This window comes from Lissotriton helveticus, chromosome 1_2 (genome assembly GCF_964261635.1).
Source record: "Lissotriton helveticus chromosome 1_2, aLisHel1.1, whole genome shotgun sequence".
NCBI classification, from domain to species: Eukaryota; Metazoa; Chordata; class Amphibia; order Caudata; family Salamandridae; genus Lissotriton; species Lissotriton helveticus.
This window is the reverse complement of record NC_136058.1, coordinates 363,455,567-363,472,438: the sequence shown is the minus strand read 5'-3', so window position 1 is coordinate 363,472,438 and position 16,872 is coordinate 363,455,567. Positions and strand designations below refer to the sequence as shown.

Sequence of the window (16,872 nt, the reverse complement as noted above, 5' to 3'; positions counted from 1 at the left end):
ACCATCTCTCCCTCAGCCTGCACCATCTCTCCCTCAGCCTGCACCATCTCTCCCTCAGCCTGCACCATCTCCCCTCCGCCTGCACCCTCTCTCCCTCAGCCTGCACCATCTCTCCCTTAGCCTGCACCATCTCCCCTCTGCCTGCACCATCTCCCCTCTGCCTGCACATCTCTCCCTTTGTCCACACCATCTCCCCTCCTCTCCGCCTGCACCATCTCTCCCTCTGCCTGCACCATCTCTCCCTCAGCCTGCACCATCTCTCCCTCAGCCTGCACCATCTCTCCCTCAGCCTGCACCATCTCTCCCTCAGCCTGCACCATCTCTCCCTCAGCCTGCACCATCTCTCCCTTAGCCTGCACCATCTCCCCTCCTCTCCGCCTGCACCATCTCTCCCTCTGCCTGCACCATCTCTCCCTCTGCCTGCACCATCTCCCCTCTGCCTGCATCATCTCTCCCTCTGCCTGCACCATCTCCCCTCCGCCTGCACCATCTCTCCCTCTGCCTGCACCATATTTCCCTCTGCTTGCACAATCTCTCTCTCCGCCTCCACCATTCCTCCCCCTCCGCCTGCACCCCTCCCCGCCTGCTGGTCTTTTAATCCTTTCCTCGTCACCTTCTCCACCCCCATGTCCCTTCCGCCTGCACCATCTCTCCCTCTGTCTGCACCATCTCCCCTCTGACTACACCATCTCCTCTCTGCCTGCACCATCTCACCCCCTGCCTGCACCATCTCCCCTCTGACTACACCATCTCCTCTCTGCCTGCACCATCTCTCCCTTTGTCCGCACCATCTCACCCCCTGCCTGCACCATATCACCCCCTGCCTGCATCATTTCTCCCTCAGCCTGCATCATCTCACCCTCTGCCTGCACCATCTCCCCTCTGCCTGCACCATCTCTCCCTCTGCCTGCACCATCTCCCCTCCGCCTGCACCATCTCTCCCTCTGCCTGCACCATCTCTCCCTCTGCCTGCACCATCTCTCCCTCTGCCTGCACCATTCCTCCCCCTCCGCCTGCACCCCTCCCCGCCTGCTGGTCTTTTAATCCTTTCCTCGTCGCCTTCTCCACCCCCATGTCCCCTCCGCCTGCACCATCTCTCCCTCTGTCTGCACCATCTCCCATCCGCCTGCACCATCTCTCCCTCTGCCTGCACCATCTTTCCCTCTGCCTGCACCATCTCTCTCTCCGCCTGCACCATCTCTCCCTTTGTCCACACCATCTCACCCCCTGCCTGCACCATCTCACTCCCTGCCTGCACCATTCCTCCCCCTCCGCCTGCACCCCTCCCCCGCCTGCTGGTCTTTTAATCCTTTCCTCGTCACCTTCTCCACCCCCATGTCCCTTCTGCCTGCACCATCTCTCCCTCTGTCTGCATCATTTCCCATCTGCCTGCACCATCTCACCCCCTGCCTGCACCATCTCCCCTCTGACTACACCATCTCCCCTTTGCCTGCACCATCTCTCCCTTTGTCCACACCATCTCACCCCCTGCCTGCACCATCTCACTCCCTGCCTGCATCATTTCTCCCTCAGCCTGCATCATCTCACCCTCTGCCTGCACCATCTCCCCTCTGCCTGCACCATCTCCCCTCTGCCTGCACCATCTCTCCCTTTGTCCACACCATCTCCCCTCCGCCTGCACCATCTCTCCCTCTGCCTGCACCATCTCTCCCTCTGCCTGCACCATCTCCCCTCCGCCTGCACCATCTCTCCCTCTGCCTGCACCATCTCTCCCTCTGCCTGCACCATCTCCCCCTCTGCCTGTACCATCTCCCTCTCTGCCTGCACCATTTCGCCCCCTCCGCCTGCACCCCCTCCCCGTCTGCTGCTCTTTTCAGCCTTTCCTCATTGCCTTCTCCCCCCTCCTCATGGTTTCTCCCTCACAGTTCTCGGCTTTTCTCAAAGTGACTGAAATAAACTCATGAAATGTGCTTTGAATTTGTGGGCGCGACACTGAGGATAAGTTTAAATAGACACAGAAGACACACTCGCCCTCACCTTCGAGCGCAGCAGGGATGGGGGGTAGGGGGGTTGGGGGCTGGCCAGCAGGATGGGGTTGCAGAAAACATCTAAAATGAGGCTTTTACAGAGAAAATGTGACCAAAAAACATAGTGCGCCTTGCAGTGGATATAAACACAGGAGAAGCCTATTAAATAACCAAAAGTCAAACTTAGTTTGCATTATAATTCCGAGTAAGGTGTTTGCATTGCTGCTCACTCGGCTCTCACATCAGGAACGACAAGCTTGTTCTGCGGCGACATTAGTTGTCTGTCAAGCATGCTAGAGGGGCTCCGAGTCCAGGGTGGGCAATCAGCACGGGGCTCACATGAAGAAATCCACTCGTGAAATGTAACAAAAGCCCGGTCGAAAGTCAAGCGCGCGCTACCTTTACTGCCCACTGTGGGGAGTACGAGGAGGAAGGGAGACAGACCATGTCTTAAACCTATCTCATGTTCTGCATATCATAGAGAGGCGCGTGGCACGAGCCCCAGGACCGTAAATCTACAGTGTTACACAACGGATTCGGATCCGTGCTTAAAAGCACCAGCAGCTCATGACGAGGCGTGCAGCCTTGAACACAAAAATACAATTACGGTAACTGGGGGTGCCAGACATTTTTGGCAGGCCATACATTTAAATTGTAACACAAGAGGCTCCTTTCGTGATGTAGAGATCGATGGAACCAATGCCAAATCTGGTGTGGAAAACAGTTTATTTACAAACTTTGTAAAGTGTCTAGATACTCTTGAGGGCGTATTAGGCACTACAGAGCATTACTAAAATGCATGTTGGATTCAGCACTGTCAACAAACATCAGCACACGCCGAGTACAACATGCGGCTTAATCATGGAACAGTGGAAACCCCAACAAGTCTCGACTTCCCCAGAAGAACAACGATTATTATATTTTTGAGGACCATCTGGCCAGAAAAGTGACCAGAAGCGCAACTTTACTGATGCTCCTAAGGGTACCTAACAGTGACCTTTGCACATCTTCAACAGGGGGGGGTCTCTATCACCCGTGTCTCCAGGGGGCACTCTAAACGGCACCACCCCAACCAGGTTCGGTCTGCGACTGACAATAGGCCTGCCCGGACACCGACAATAAAAGTGGCCCGCATTACCGACCCAGATAGGTAAATCAAGTGGCCCTCGTCTGCACATCTCATAGCAAATCCGGGCAGTATGGGAATTGCAAACACAAGTTGTACAGGTGTTTTGTACGGCATGGGGGGCTGTATGCGTCAGCACTTCCTGCAGACAGTTTGTAGCAATATCTGGGATATCATTAGCGTACACCAGCCCGCCATACCACAACACAGCACAACAAACAGCCCATACATCGTCCCAAACACTGACCTGTCACACCAGCCCTCTGGCCTTGTCAGACTGGCCTCTGAACCAGCCCGACCCAACCTATACACTACAGACCGAGCTCAGATCTGCCGTTTCCAGAATTCAGAATCCACCGATTTTGGCTGATCTCAGCAGACCCAAACTACAGACAGATGTTTCTAATTTCTTAATAAACAAATACATTTTCCAGTCGCTTTGATCATAAGAAATATGGTTGGTTATTGTAAATTTCGAATAACATCCGAAAACTTGCATTCCAATGGACGATGCAGAAAATGAAAGTGAAACTTCAAAGAGTCCAACCGAGAGCTGGGTCCGAGCATTGAGAATCAGACCCCACCCAGCTGCCCTTACCTGCCTCGTGAGAAGCTCCATGCCGGGTACAGACCTCTCTGTCCTCCGGCTCGGAGTGCCGTGGGTACCGGACACCGAATGTGCAGACCTGGGATGGTAAACATATTCAGGGGGAGATGTTTTGCCCAGCAGTGTGCCACGTCACGGCCAGGTCTTTGTACACTATCATGTGACAGCTGCTGCCCATACAGGCCATTTTCGATGATGACAGCTGGCATGACTGGCCCAATCTGAGGCCTGGAGCGGGGCAGGCATGGAGACAGGGGAGTTAACTGACTCTTACCCGCTGAAAGCCACCGGCACACGAGTCTTTGGCAAGTCCCGGGGTAAAGTTAAGAGTAAGACAACAGAGGGCGCCCAGAGGCCCGAGGGGCCCACTGAACCCCGATTATTGTTACATTTCACAGTTCAACCAGAGGCCGCAGCACGGGGCTCACATGATGCAATCCACTCACTTGTGAAATGTAACATAAGCAAAGCGTTCTTCTGAGCTGAGGCCCAGTCGGGCAACTTCCTTTGACCCTGACCTGTGACAGTGCGGACTGCGTGCTGGTGGCTGCAGGAACTGACTGCGGCTGCGCTAATCTAACCAGCAGAGGGGCGTCGGTGATACTCACTGATGACGTCAGGGAGCCTGGGGGAGCAGCCTCTGCGCTTGTCAGAGAGGCACAACGTTTCATTAGGCTCATAGTTCCTCCTAATGATAAAGCAAATCAGAGCAGAGGCGAGGCTGCAGAGCTGTGTTACATACGCAGCGTAACCAGATGGTGTCACCCCATGTGAGGGTGTCACCCGGTGCGGTCCACACCCCCCCCGCACCCCCCTATTGCCGCCACTGCCAGCCTCACACCACTCATATGCGCCCTTTCCAGAGCACTAGGACTGCAGATTGTTGGGTAAGATGAGACTGTATTATATCAAATATGGAGCCACAGACAGCCATACACAGCCATAAACATGCATGGATTTGTGATAGACACCGGCCATCACCACACACAGTCAACGCCTCCCGAACAACAAGCCAACTCTCAGCTTCAACAGACACTCGTTAGCCACCATTGGCTGCAATGGCTGCTGTCTAATTCTCCGGACAGGCATGTTTACCAAGGGGTTTCCCTAAAAGCTATCCATTTCACAGGTACTAGAGTCATCAAGAGTAATAAGGTCTTGATGTAACAAAATAACTGAAAATAAAAAAAAAAGTATGTTCTCAGTGATGACAAAGATCAGGAATATTTTTTAGAGTCAAAAGGGTTTTTTCAGGTTTTTCATCTAATTTCCAAAGTTCTGCCCATTTAAAGAATTGATGCAGATTGCGGAGAAAACAATCTATTTATACAAATGCAAGAACAGTAAATTGCTTTGAATTTTTCCCATTGTTTTCACAGTCGACCATTTTGTGTCGACATTTTGTATTAATAACATTTATAATGGATACATACACATGAAGATGTTGGATTATCAGTTAACATTTTAAATATATAAAATATTATCACAAAAGACAGAAATAATTAAAAGTCACTGTTAGACCTGGCATCTATGGCGTGAGTCTCCCTTTAATACTTACGGATTGCCTCCTCTGTTTTTGATATGTTTTGCTGGTTATATGCTTTGGGCAATGTGCCACTACTATTTAGTACCTCAGTGCAAGTGCTCCCTATGTTAAATTGATGTACTAATTAGTGATTCCACGATTGGGTTATTTGATTTACTTGTCAGACCCTAGTACAGTGCACCATGTGTGCCCAGGGCTTGTAAATCAAATGCTGCTAGTGGGCTTGCAGCACTTGTTTTGCCACCCACAGAAGCAGCTTGTAAAGTGCGTCTCAGGCTTGCCATTGCAAGGCCTGTGTGCAGTCTGTGACTGCCATGTCAACTTGACAAGTGCACCCACTTGCCAGTACCTAAACCTTCCCTTTTCTTCATATCAGACACCCCTATGGTAGGCCCAAGGGCAGGGTGCATTGTAAGTATAAGGAAGGACATGCCCTGGTGTGTGTAGCATGTCCTAATTGTGAATTAGAGCCATTTTTGTTTTTCACTATTGCAAAGCTATCTGTTCTTTGTAGGCCAGAATAGGCAGTTATTTTATTACATTTTATAATCCTAACTGACTCAGGGAACTTGGTAGAAATTCGAATTTAATATGCCTGAACTCAGAATGATAAAATACATATTTTAGTAAAGTTGTTTTTTTACATTCTGTGTTTGAAAATGCCACTTTTAGGAAGTACGTATTTTCTTGCCTAACTGTCCAGGCCTGCTCTGCTAGGTTGTGTATTCCTTATCTGGAGTTTGAGTGACAGGGCTGGGTGATTTCAAGAGACAGAATGAGTCAGCCTAGTGGTGAATAGGGAGATCTGCATCTAGATGGGAGGGAGGAGTTGCACCTGGGACCTGAATAGGGCTGGAACTTCCCTCCACAATGCTGGCTCCACCTCCTGTGGGGCATCTGATGTTTCTGCCCTGCACAGTGAAAGGAAAGAAGGAGTCCTGTAAACAAAGTGCTCAAGAACTGGTTTGGACTAGGCAGAGGCCTCTCTGCCTTCAGAGAACAAAGAGAAAAGCAGTATAAATATTGGGACTCAGACCCGAGAACTTTAGATCACTTCTGGACTTCTGGGAACAAGACACCCTTTGCCAAGGAAAGGAACCAAGGAAGCTGCAGGAGTTTGGACTGCCCCTCTGCCAGTGTGCTGTTTTCTGGGTTGGCCTGCAGTGGTTTCTTCACTGCCAAGGGAAAGGAGAAGGAAGTTTTTAAGACCTTTCATCATTTACCGAAAATTCTTGAATTTGTGCTTGCCTCCTGCTGAAGTCTTAGGGACAAAAGACTTCATCTCCAGCTAGCCCCTGAATTTCCTTGTTGGGAATTCTAACTGCAGAAGCCTGCGTGTCGCTGGGAGCTGGAAGCGCAACGCAACAAGAAGAAGTGTGTTTCCGCCGCAGCTGAAATCGTCGCATCGCCGGAGAAGCGTGCCGCCATCGCATCTCCCAGAAAGCGTGTCTTTGTTGAAGCTGTCTGCTGTTGCATCACCCGAGAAGCGTGACGCCATCGAGAGAGTCGCCATCGCATCACCGGAGAAGCATGTCGCAAGGCCTGAGGCGGCTTCAAAGAGCAGAGTCGTCGCAAGGGTGCCAGGGCGTCTTCGCATCGTCATCGCATCGTCGCTTCAAGGGCGCCATCTTCTTGCATCGCATCAGGATTGTTGCATCGCATCAAGGCGCCATCCTGCGCATCGCAACCGGACCGCAAGCCGAGAATCTATGCATCAACCCCGGACTGGTAAGGATCACGACGCATCCCCTACTCCGCGCAAGCATTGAGGTGCGACGCATCGTCTCCCCCGGATCACGGAACCGTCGCATCTCCCCTTTTACGAGCCTTTTGTTCATTTTACGTTACGCATCTAGGTACTTTGTTGAGAACTTTGTCGCATTTATCACCAACTTGAACTAAGTAACTTTTACCATCTTTAAGTCAATCTTAAATACCGTAGTGTGGATTTTTGTCGTTTGTGGTCTTGTGTTAAGTCTATATAAAACATACTTATTTTTTTAAAACCTGTGTTGTGTCCATCTGTAGTGTTTCACTGTGTATATTCCCAAATGCTTAACACACTGCCTCTGAGATAAACCTGTCTGCTCGTGCCAAGCTACCAAGGGGATGGGCAGGGGTTATCTAGGAGGGTAATCCCCTTATCCTCACTTAGAAGCAATGGACCCTATTTGGACAAAGGTGAATACGATTGCCAACTAGAGACCCCCAGTTCTAACAGTCACATAAAACATCTATATGGCATAAGCCGACCATTTTCACCCTCTGGACATTCGTCCATCATCACTCACATTTGCCATTCCCTTGTAGTCACCAATATTCTTATGTTAATTCCAAATGTGGTCTCTTTAAACCTCTGTCTGATAGCTCTGCATGGTCCTTCTACTCACTTTCAAGTGTGATTGAGCTTTCTCATTCTCTCCTGGTGGTGATAAAGGCAGATAGGCTCAAGCAGGCGATGTTTTGCCCAGGAATCCGGTGTTCCACAGTTACAAGTGACTCCATCTTGACTTAACTAAAATATGTTTTTATTTAATGATCAATATTCTTTTATGATTTATTGAATCGAAATAAAGACATTTGATGATATAGTATCTCTAAACCACAAATGGTGAAAGAGTGCTTTACAACAAGGAATCAACTAAGCACTTGCTGTGAAACAGGAAGCCATTTATATATTGGTTCTTCAAAACCCTATCGCCAATGAGAAAGCACTTACAGGTGTAGTTGCCTTCTGAGCATGCCAGCTGAACTGAGCTTACTATAGATCAAAGCAAATTGCTTTCTTATTTGAAACCCAGCTGCAGCCTTAAAAATGTATTCTGATGTATTGTCACCACTTATATGTTTTGTGGATATATTTTATTTCCATTGTACCGATGCTAACGGATGGCATTTGAGGGCATTTGATCAAATATATAGCTGCAGGAAGAGGAGATATAGCACAAGTGACTAGAGCCCACATTTACTAACGCTGGTGGTAGCTACTATGCAATGTAAACCAGGATTTGCCTTGGAAAGTTGCCCAGAGTAACGCAAACTTGTACTTTGCAGTACTTTACATCTAGGAATAGTTTCATGGGTGGTACGTAGACGATCACCTGCAACCACCCATGGGTTTAATGCAAATCAGTCCCTTCTAACATTTGTGGACAGAGATTTGCAATAAGACCTTACGCCTCCTTGAGGTAGGCATAATGCAGAGAAATGTTTTAATTTCTTCTTATTGCCCCAACATTGCATGTGTGGTGCATTGTACAACTGTACAACTGTACACAGTGGGAAACGTTTGTAGGGATCATTTTTGTGCTGGGAGGGTTGAGTTTCAGTACAAAACCTATGCTTTGGAGAATTCCCATATTTTTGCACGCATTGCATAGGTGTGTGTGTTGGCGCATGGCAGACAAAAGTGCACCAGCAATAGGGGAGGGGAAAACATTGCAATATCATAGTAGGTATGGCACCTTTTATCTCTCTTCCTTTGATACCAGGTAGTGCAGCAAAAAAGCCTTGAGGGCATATGTAGGTAATTCATAATTTGCGATTCTCAAATACCAATTTTTAAGGAATCGCTATTTGAGAATTGCAAAATGGAATGTAGGTAAAAAATCGCAATTATTTTGCGAATCTCTAGAATTCCTTAATTGCGATTAGCAAATTGCAAATCGCAATTAAGGAATGAGTGTCCCATTCATTCCTATGGGCCAAGAGGCGAATAGGAATGAATGGGTATACATTCTCAAATTGCGATTTTCTATGAGAAAATCGCAATTTGAGAATCGCAATTCCAAGGGTGCCAGGGTGTCCAAAGGACACCTGTTGCACCCCTGGAATGTGCCTGTAAGTACATGTGGCGCACATACATGCCCTAAGGGCATGTCTGTGCGCCACATGGCACTTTGAATTAAAAAAAAAATCATTTCGAAAGGAAATCGCAAAATACCATCTACTTGGAGTAGGTGGTATTTTGCGATTCCTTAAGACATATTCGCAATGTCAAAGGCACTCCTACATAGCATTTAAGGAATCGCAAAATTGCGATTCTTTAAATGCTTGAGCAAAATAAGGAATCACAATTTGTGCAATTCCTTATTTTGATATGTGGCACCTACATACCAAAAGGCCATTTGCAATTTGCAAACGCCGGAACTCTGCGAATTCCGGCGTTTGAAAATCGCAAACGCCTTCCTACATATGCCCCTTGGTCGTGTAATAACTTCTGAAGAAGAGGCAGTTATAAGTTGATTTAGTATCAGCTGGTAGAGATTTCCCAAGTATGGTGGCCTTCTAGGGATAAGTACCTAATGCTGGGAAGATCTTAGGTGCAACTCTATTATGGTATCAGGTGCAATGAAGGTTTTATGCAGAGAGTACTTCAGAGTATAGAGGGACACGGCTGGCATGTCAGGAGCACAGAGAATGTGAGGACACATTTCAGGACACAGTGGCACCTGAGTACTTTAACACAGGAGCAGGCATAGCATCAAAGGCTAGAGGTAAAGAGAATATACAGAAGGCAGCATGGGGCTGAAGATACCACTCAGTACAGATGGCCCTGGAGAGCTATGTGAGATAAAAGGGCAGGATGGGAGGACATTGGAAACAGGGAGGAATGGAAGGTACAACAGATACAGAGAAAAATGCAGACAGCATTGAGGATGCAGAGGAGTGTAAAGTACATTAAAAATATAAGAACAATGTAGGGAACAGAAAGAATCAGTAGATAGAAGGGAATTACTATCACATAACATGCAATAAGGAACAGCAAGTTGGCATTCAGCTGGTAGGACACAAATGCAGTGAATTGAAGTTAATAAGTTCTGGGTTATCTGGAAATTATTCCATGGGTCCTTCACTCCAAGATCACTAGTCATAATGATGGGCTCCTTCCTTCATTTCATTCCAGAGTAGTGAGTTTGGGCCAGTTGATGCTGCTGAGAACTGGTTCTTCCAGCTGCTGAGGGACATCCGAGTGTCATTGATAGTGGCAAATGTGGGTACCAGGGAAGAATGAATATGTAAACTTTCGCTGAAGGCTAAATGCATAGTGTATATATATATATTTTTGTAGTAGAGTTTTATATAGCGCGAACTAGACCCGAACCGAATCAGGTATCAGAGTGCTTCACATAGCACAAGTTACGTTTTTACATGAGGACACACACTTTCATTTTTAGGCACGGGGAGATTAAGTGATTTGCCCAGATCACAGGAGGTTTCGGCGTCGTTACCGAGACTCGAACCCAGATCCCCAGGTCCGAGGTCCAGCACCTTAGCCGTTAGGCCAACTCCTCTATAGATAGGGCTATGAAAGGGCATTTAGGTGTGCTGCTTTTTCTGCACTTTATTCCCATTTGGCATTTTTGTAGCTTTATTTGCTCCTGTTCAAAGGGCTATGCATGGCATTTCCATTGGCGGCACCAGAGGTGGCTGCCTATGTGGACAAACTGGACAATCGATAGAAATATCCCTTGTCGAAGGATGCGGTCTATGGTTGATAACAAGGGTGGGCAACATCAGTTTTTCCTCACAATATGCAAATTTATGCAGAATCCTAAAATACAATTATGCATTCTTTCAGCAATTCGGCCTTTAGTTTAGGGTCCATTTTAGACTTGGCCCTTTTTGCAGGGTCATCCCTAAACTTTTTGCCTTTCTCCTAGCCTTTTCTCTGACATGGTATTGGTGGTTTTAGGCCTCTGGGCACGTTGGCACTGCTGCAGTGTAAAGTGTGTGTGCTCTCTGTGTTACATATGGTACGATTGGTCTAAACCTGTTAGGCCTATTTAATTTACCAGTCAGTCCCTTGTAAAGTGGTATTTCATATACCTAGGGCTTGTGAATTAAATGCTACTGGTGGGCTTGCAGCGCTGATTGCGCCACCCACCAAAGTAGCCTTGCAAACCTATCTCAGGCCTTTGCCCTTGCTGGATCTGTTCTCGCAGTGTTACTTCCGCTGTGACGTGACACCTAAAGTGTTTGCCATATCTGTGACCCCCCTTTTACTGCATGTCAGTCACCCCTAAGGTAGGCCCTAGCTAGCCCTATGGGCAGGGTGCATTGTAGGTAAAAGATAAGACATGTGCCTTAAGTGTGTGACATGTCCTGGTAGTGACAAACAGCCATTTTGGGTTCTCACTACTGTGGGGCTGCCCTCCCATAGGAATGCATTGGGGATTCCCTGATAAGTGTTTCAGTGGTAATTCCTTATATGAGGGGAGCAGCGTGGTCAAGTTTAGTATATTTGGAATGGTAATAATAAATGCAGCACAATAGTGTGCACAGATTTATTATAACTATTTTAGAAATGCCACTTTTAGAAGTTGGCATTTCTGTGTGCTATGTGTCTGCCTGCCTGATGTGAATTGCATGTCTGGATATTGAGTGACAGGGGCTTGGAGGTTTGTGTGGCTCCAGGAGGGGCAAGGTGAGTCAGCACTAGGCTGAATAGGACATCTACATTTGGAGTAGTGGGAGGAGTAGTCCCCTGACCCTGAATAGCATTGTGCCTGCCCTGTACAATGCTGGCTCCGCCCCCTGTTCTGTGTCTGATCACCGAGCCCCCACCTGACAAAGGAGAAGAGGAGTCTGGTAAACAGAGTGCTCCAATTGCCCCCTGAACCAGTTTTTGCTGGTTCCCCAAGCCCTGTAATGCAGACAAAGGAAAAAGCAATATAAATATAGGGGCTGTGACCCGATAATGTGTGCTGTTTCTAGACTTGCTGGGGGATTGCTGCTGCTGGGGGCCCAGGAGGAGCCACCACAGGGTCTTGACTCCCGGCTGGAGGGCCCTGTGTGCTGGCCTCCCTGGGCCCAGCTATGCCCCCTTCCACCCTGAAGGACTCATGGGCCATGGGAGCGCTTTACTTTTAAATTCCAGGAGAAGAGCAGCATTTCTTTCTTTTGCTTAACTTGACAGCACTGGGCTGCAATGGCATTGGGAGGGGATCCCGATGTGGGGATCCCCGCACTTCTTCTGATGTTGGCGGGTGCCTACCCCGCTTATGTGTTTACTTCAAGACAGATGCCCACCCCGCACTATGGTGCTGAACAGGAATCACCACCGCAGCCCTGATTACAAATTGGAAGTCAGGCGCATCCGCCTGACTGTGGGCGGGGCCTGCCACATATGGCCGGAAGTAAGGCGGCAGTGTGGCCGGCCCGAGTGGGGCTCTCATGAGCTGTTGGGAGCCCCACTGCCAAAGACGAAGCTGAAGGTAGGCGGGGCTCTCATGAGCAGAGAGAGCCCCGGTGTTACTGCGCCCACCAACGAGACCCAACGGAGCCCGGGGGAGCGAAGAGAGGCAAGCTTCCCCAGAGAGCCCGGTGAGTGGGGGCTCGGTGTTGCACCTTGTTGGTGCCTGAGCGGTCCCGCAGGATAGCGGCCTGCTCCAACGTTGGGGGCAATTTTAGTGAGAGAGCCCCAGAGAGGGGCCCCAGAGCGCCGCTGCCCATTTGCTTCACAGCTGCACTGCACCAAGCGCGGGCAGCTGCAAAGTTTTGCCATATTTGCTTCTAGGGCCCCAGTGGGGGCCCAAAGGGCACAGTGGTGCACGTGCCTCTTTGGTTTTCCCTGGCTGCTCCACACCAGAGCGGGCAGCTGCAACGATTGGCATATTTGTTTAGTTAGCCCCAGGGGGGGTCCAGAGGCCTGTGTTTTTACTGCTGGTCCCAGCTGCCTTGCGAGAGTGCAGGCAGCTGCAACGTTTAGGGTCACACTGTTTTCAGGGCCCCAGTGGGGGTCCAGAGGGCACAGAGGTGACAGTGCCTCCTTTTTCAATTTGTGCCCACAGCGATCTTCACAGCTGTACAGCAATTAGTGGCAGCTGCAACGTTTATGCCAGTGCAATTGCGCACTTTTGGATTCTGCTGCATTGGCAACGCGCCCTGACATTTTGGATATAAGGCATTTGATCCCTCTGAGAAGGCCAGTTGGCCAGGGGGTCAGTGTGAGGTTGGTAGTGTGCCAGGCTCCAATGTGATTTATGTGGTGCCCAGGAAATGTGATTTATGCATCCTGATTTATGCCTCTAATGTGATTTATGCTCATGAGGTTAGTGCCTAATGTGATTATGTTTAGGAGGTTATTCCCTAATCTGAGGTTTGGTATATGAGGTTATTGCCTAATGTGATTTCTGCTTATGAGGTTTATTGCATAATATACTTATGGTTACGAAGTTATGTCATAATGTGTTTATGCTGGTGAGGTTTATTTCATAATGTGTTTATGCTTATGAGGTTGGCGCAGAATGAGTTTTACGTCTAATGTGATGCTGATTGCATAATATGATTTATGTTGCAGGATAATGCGGAGTACCGTGTTTTACCAGTAATTACTGGTTGTGTTCTACATTTACTATTTGTGCTTTGTGATGGTTCCGACAATTGGCCCAATTGGCCCTGTCATGTGTATATAATTCCCTGTAAATATTGCCTAATGCCAGTTGGCACAGTGTATATTGTGTGATTACTATTCTAATGTGTTTTGAATAATACAAAGGCTATTTTCATATATAACCTTGTGTGGAGTTCCTTTTGAGGTGTGCCTAGTTGGTTGCTGCTGCTGTGTGTGTTGCGCAAACCCTTTACATATTGCCTCTGAGATACGCCTGACTGCTCGTGCCAAGCTACCAAGGGGGTGAGCAGGGGTTATCTTCAGTGTGTAACTCCCTTGCCCTGACTAAAGTGGTGGTTTCTGTCTGGCTTAGGCGCAAGTCCTAGCCAACCAGAAATCCAATTTCTAACAGTCCAAAAGATCTGAATAGGCTTGGATGAAATTTGAAAAACTTTGGTGAAATTCCTGTAATTTCACGTCACACTTATGCAAAATTCCCAAAATAATGTCATCATGCCATGTTGCGTAATTATGCTGCCATTCAGGGCAAAACTATAGCACAACAGAGCAGAAATAAAACCAACATGAAAAGTATTCAAATATACATGGTGGATATAACACCTTGTCATAACAATGCGTAACAGACCCCTTGGAAATATCCGTTGTGGACATAACACCTTGTCCTGACGACAAGCAACAACTCAATACTCACATGTAACACGTATGCCCCAGCAAATCTGCTTCCAGAAGAAACTCAATGCACATAAGTAACATGTATGATCTAGCCTATCTGCATTAAGAAAACAAGCCAATGCTCACCTGTAACATGTATGACCATGCCAATCAGCTTCCAAAAAAAGAACTCAATACTCACCTGTAACATGTATGACCAAGCCTATCTGCTTCCACAAAACAAGTCAATACTCACATGTAACGTGTATGACCCAGCCTATCTTTTTTCTGGACAAAAACTCAATGCTCATCTGTAACATGTATGATCCAGCCTATCTGCATTCAGAATCAACCCAGTGCTCACCTATACCATGTATGATCCAGACTACCTGTGTTCAGAAAATAAATAAATACTCACGTCAATGCTCACCAGTTACATACATGAGCCAGCCTACCTACTTCCAGAAAACAACGCAATGCTCACTTGCTACATACAGGAATTAGCCTACCTGCTTTCGGAAAACAACTCAATACTCACCTGTAACATGTATGACCAAGCCCATCTGCTTCCAAATAACAACTCAATACTCACATGTAACATGTATGACCCAGCGTATCTGCTTAAAAAAACCTCAATACTCACATGTAACATGTATGACCCAGCCTATCTGCTGTCACAAAACAATTCAATACTCACCTGATACAGTGTACACTTGATACATGCATGCTCCAACCATACCACCTTTTAGAAAACAACTCATAACTTGGGGTGGGTTAACACCCGTTAGTCTGTGTGTATGTGTGTGTGGGAGGTGAGGGGGGGCAGTTCCAGGTACCACGCTTCTGCACAGCGCGCAATTATTGTAAAATAAGAGTTGTACCGTGTCGGGCCTTCCAGCTTTGCCATTCTGCTTCCAGGAATTCAGCAGCCAAAGCACAGGAGAGCAGTGAAGCCAGCAGCACTACAAGCCTCTGTGTGTGCATCCTGTGAAACACAAGAGAGTGAAACATGAATAAAGAGCAGGGCGGGCAGCATAGTGCTTCGCTGGTGCTAATACATTTAAAACAATTCACCATTTTAAATATGTCTTTTACACCCCATTTGTCTGCTACCGATTTAGGCTCAGAAAGAACTCTGGAATGCTGTGCTTTGGAGGAAAGAAAGGGGCAGATTTATGAAGGCCTTGCGCCGCCGGTGCGTCACTTTTTCCCATGTTAAAAATGACGCACCGGCGGCGCAAGGCCTTCATAAATCTGCCCCAAAGTCTTTACTGGAGAAAACAAAGATGGCGTGCAGTTTTTAAAAGTGGCTTAAGGTTGTCGTGAGAAGTGCTTGTTTCTGCAATTCTAGGCTGTTTTATCCCTGCCCCAAACTCCGTCTTACTGATCTTACCCCTGTTTCATCAGCATTCGCTTCACTTTGATTTTTCTTTTCATTTGTATTCTGACGTCATTGCTCGGGATAGTGTATGTTTGAATCAAGAGCATCAAACACACAAAAGTTGATGGGAGGAATACTTTCAATAAGTCTAACTTCTGGCAATAGCTTGAGGTTCCATCCCAACCCATTGCTCTTTCGCCCACTAGGCCACCTCAGTTTGGACCCAGCCATATGCAGATCAGACTTGACCCTGCTCCAATGGGAAGAGTCCAGCCTGAGCTGCCAGGCCATGTGCTCCTGAATATGATAGGCTGAAGGTGGCCTGAGTAACTGACTAGAGCTAATTCGAGCATTGTCGCCATCACCTTCAGTTCTCCATTCTGAGCAGAAAGCACGTCAGTGGACGTGTCTGATATGAGTTAATTTACATTATGCATCTGGGCAGATCTGACAAAAGGCGATTGCATAAATGTTTCCAAACAGCGCAAACCACTAGCAATTTCTCAGGGTATCATTCCAATCCATCATTTTTCATCCACTGTGCCATTCTAGAGAAAGATGTATGACCATTAATGGGTCAGATTCCTTCCCGGTTGAATGTCCAGTGATCTAGGCTGTTTGCAAGCTTTCTCCTACAACATTTTGTGTCTTTGCATTTAAAGGCTTACAGAAAGGAAACGTGAATAATACAAAGAAAACTGTTAAGTAATAGAATGGAGGCAATGGATACGTAATAGAGAAAATTAAACAGAAAGTAAACGAAGAGAAAAAAGAAAGGAAAAAACGACATATTCAAGGAAATAACGACAAAAGGACAGCGCAACAAAGAAAGTTATTGTGCACAGAAATATAATGTAGCCGCCTGACGTGGATAATGCTGTACATACCTTTCTCTGTAGGAAGCCCAGTCTCCTGCGTGCCTTCTTTGCAGACTTCACTGTACATTTGCAACTGAGAGCGCCTTTTAAGGCCCCGCCAAGCAGCTCCTGCTCACAGGATTGGGTGGAGGCTTTCTGTGTTATCAGAGACATCACGGAGCGTTGGTTATCAGGCCTGACAAGGCAGCCCAGATTGCATCTTTTTCACGATCGGAAAGTCCTTTCAGGGCCAAAATCAGTTGCTTGTTTCCCTTTAAACAGCCAGAGATTGTAAAGTGAGTAGACATTGCTTGCACAGTGGAGCTCGTGGATTGTGTTGCATTGCATTTTCTTGTATAG

General features: G+C 47.6%; 1 protein-coding gene across 1 annotated transcript in view; it reads right to left on the bottom strand.

Moving 5' to 3' along the window:
* LOC144805681 (cathepsin K-like) overlaps positions 1-16,586 on the bottom strand; it is a 46,686-nt gene extending 30,100 nt beyond the window's left edge. Inside the window, exons 1-2 of the mRNA XM_078672193.1 lie at positions 16,543-16,586; positions 15,156-15,259 (exon numbers count right to left, since the gene is read on the bottom strand). Coding sequence (XP_078528319.1) covers positions 15,156-15,258 — 103 coding nt within the window. The 5' untranslated portion in view covers position 15,259; positions 16,543-16,586. The remainder of the gene's footprint in view (positions 1-15,155; positions 15,260-16,542) is intronic.
* Positions 16,587-16,872: the final 286 nt, after the last annotated feature.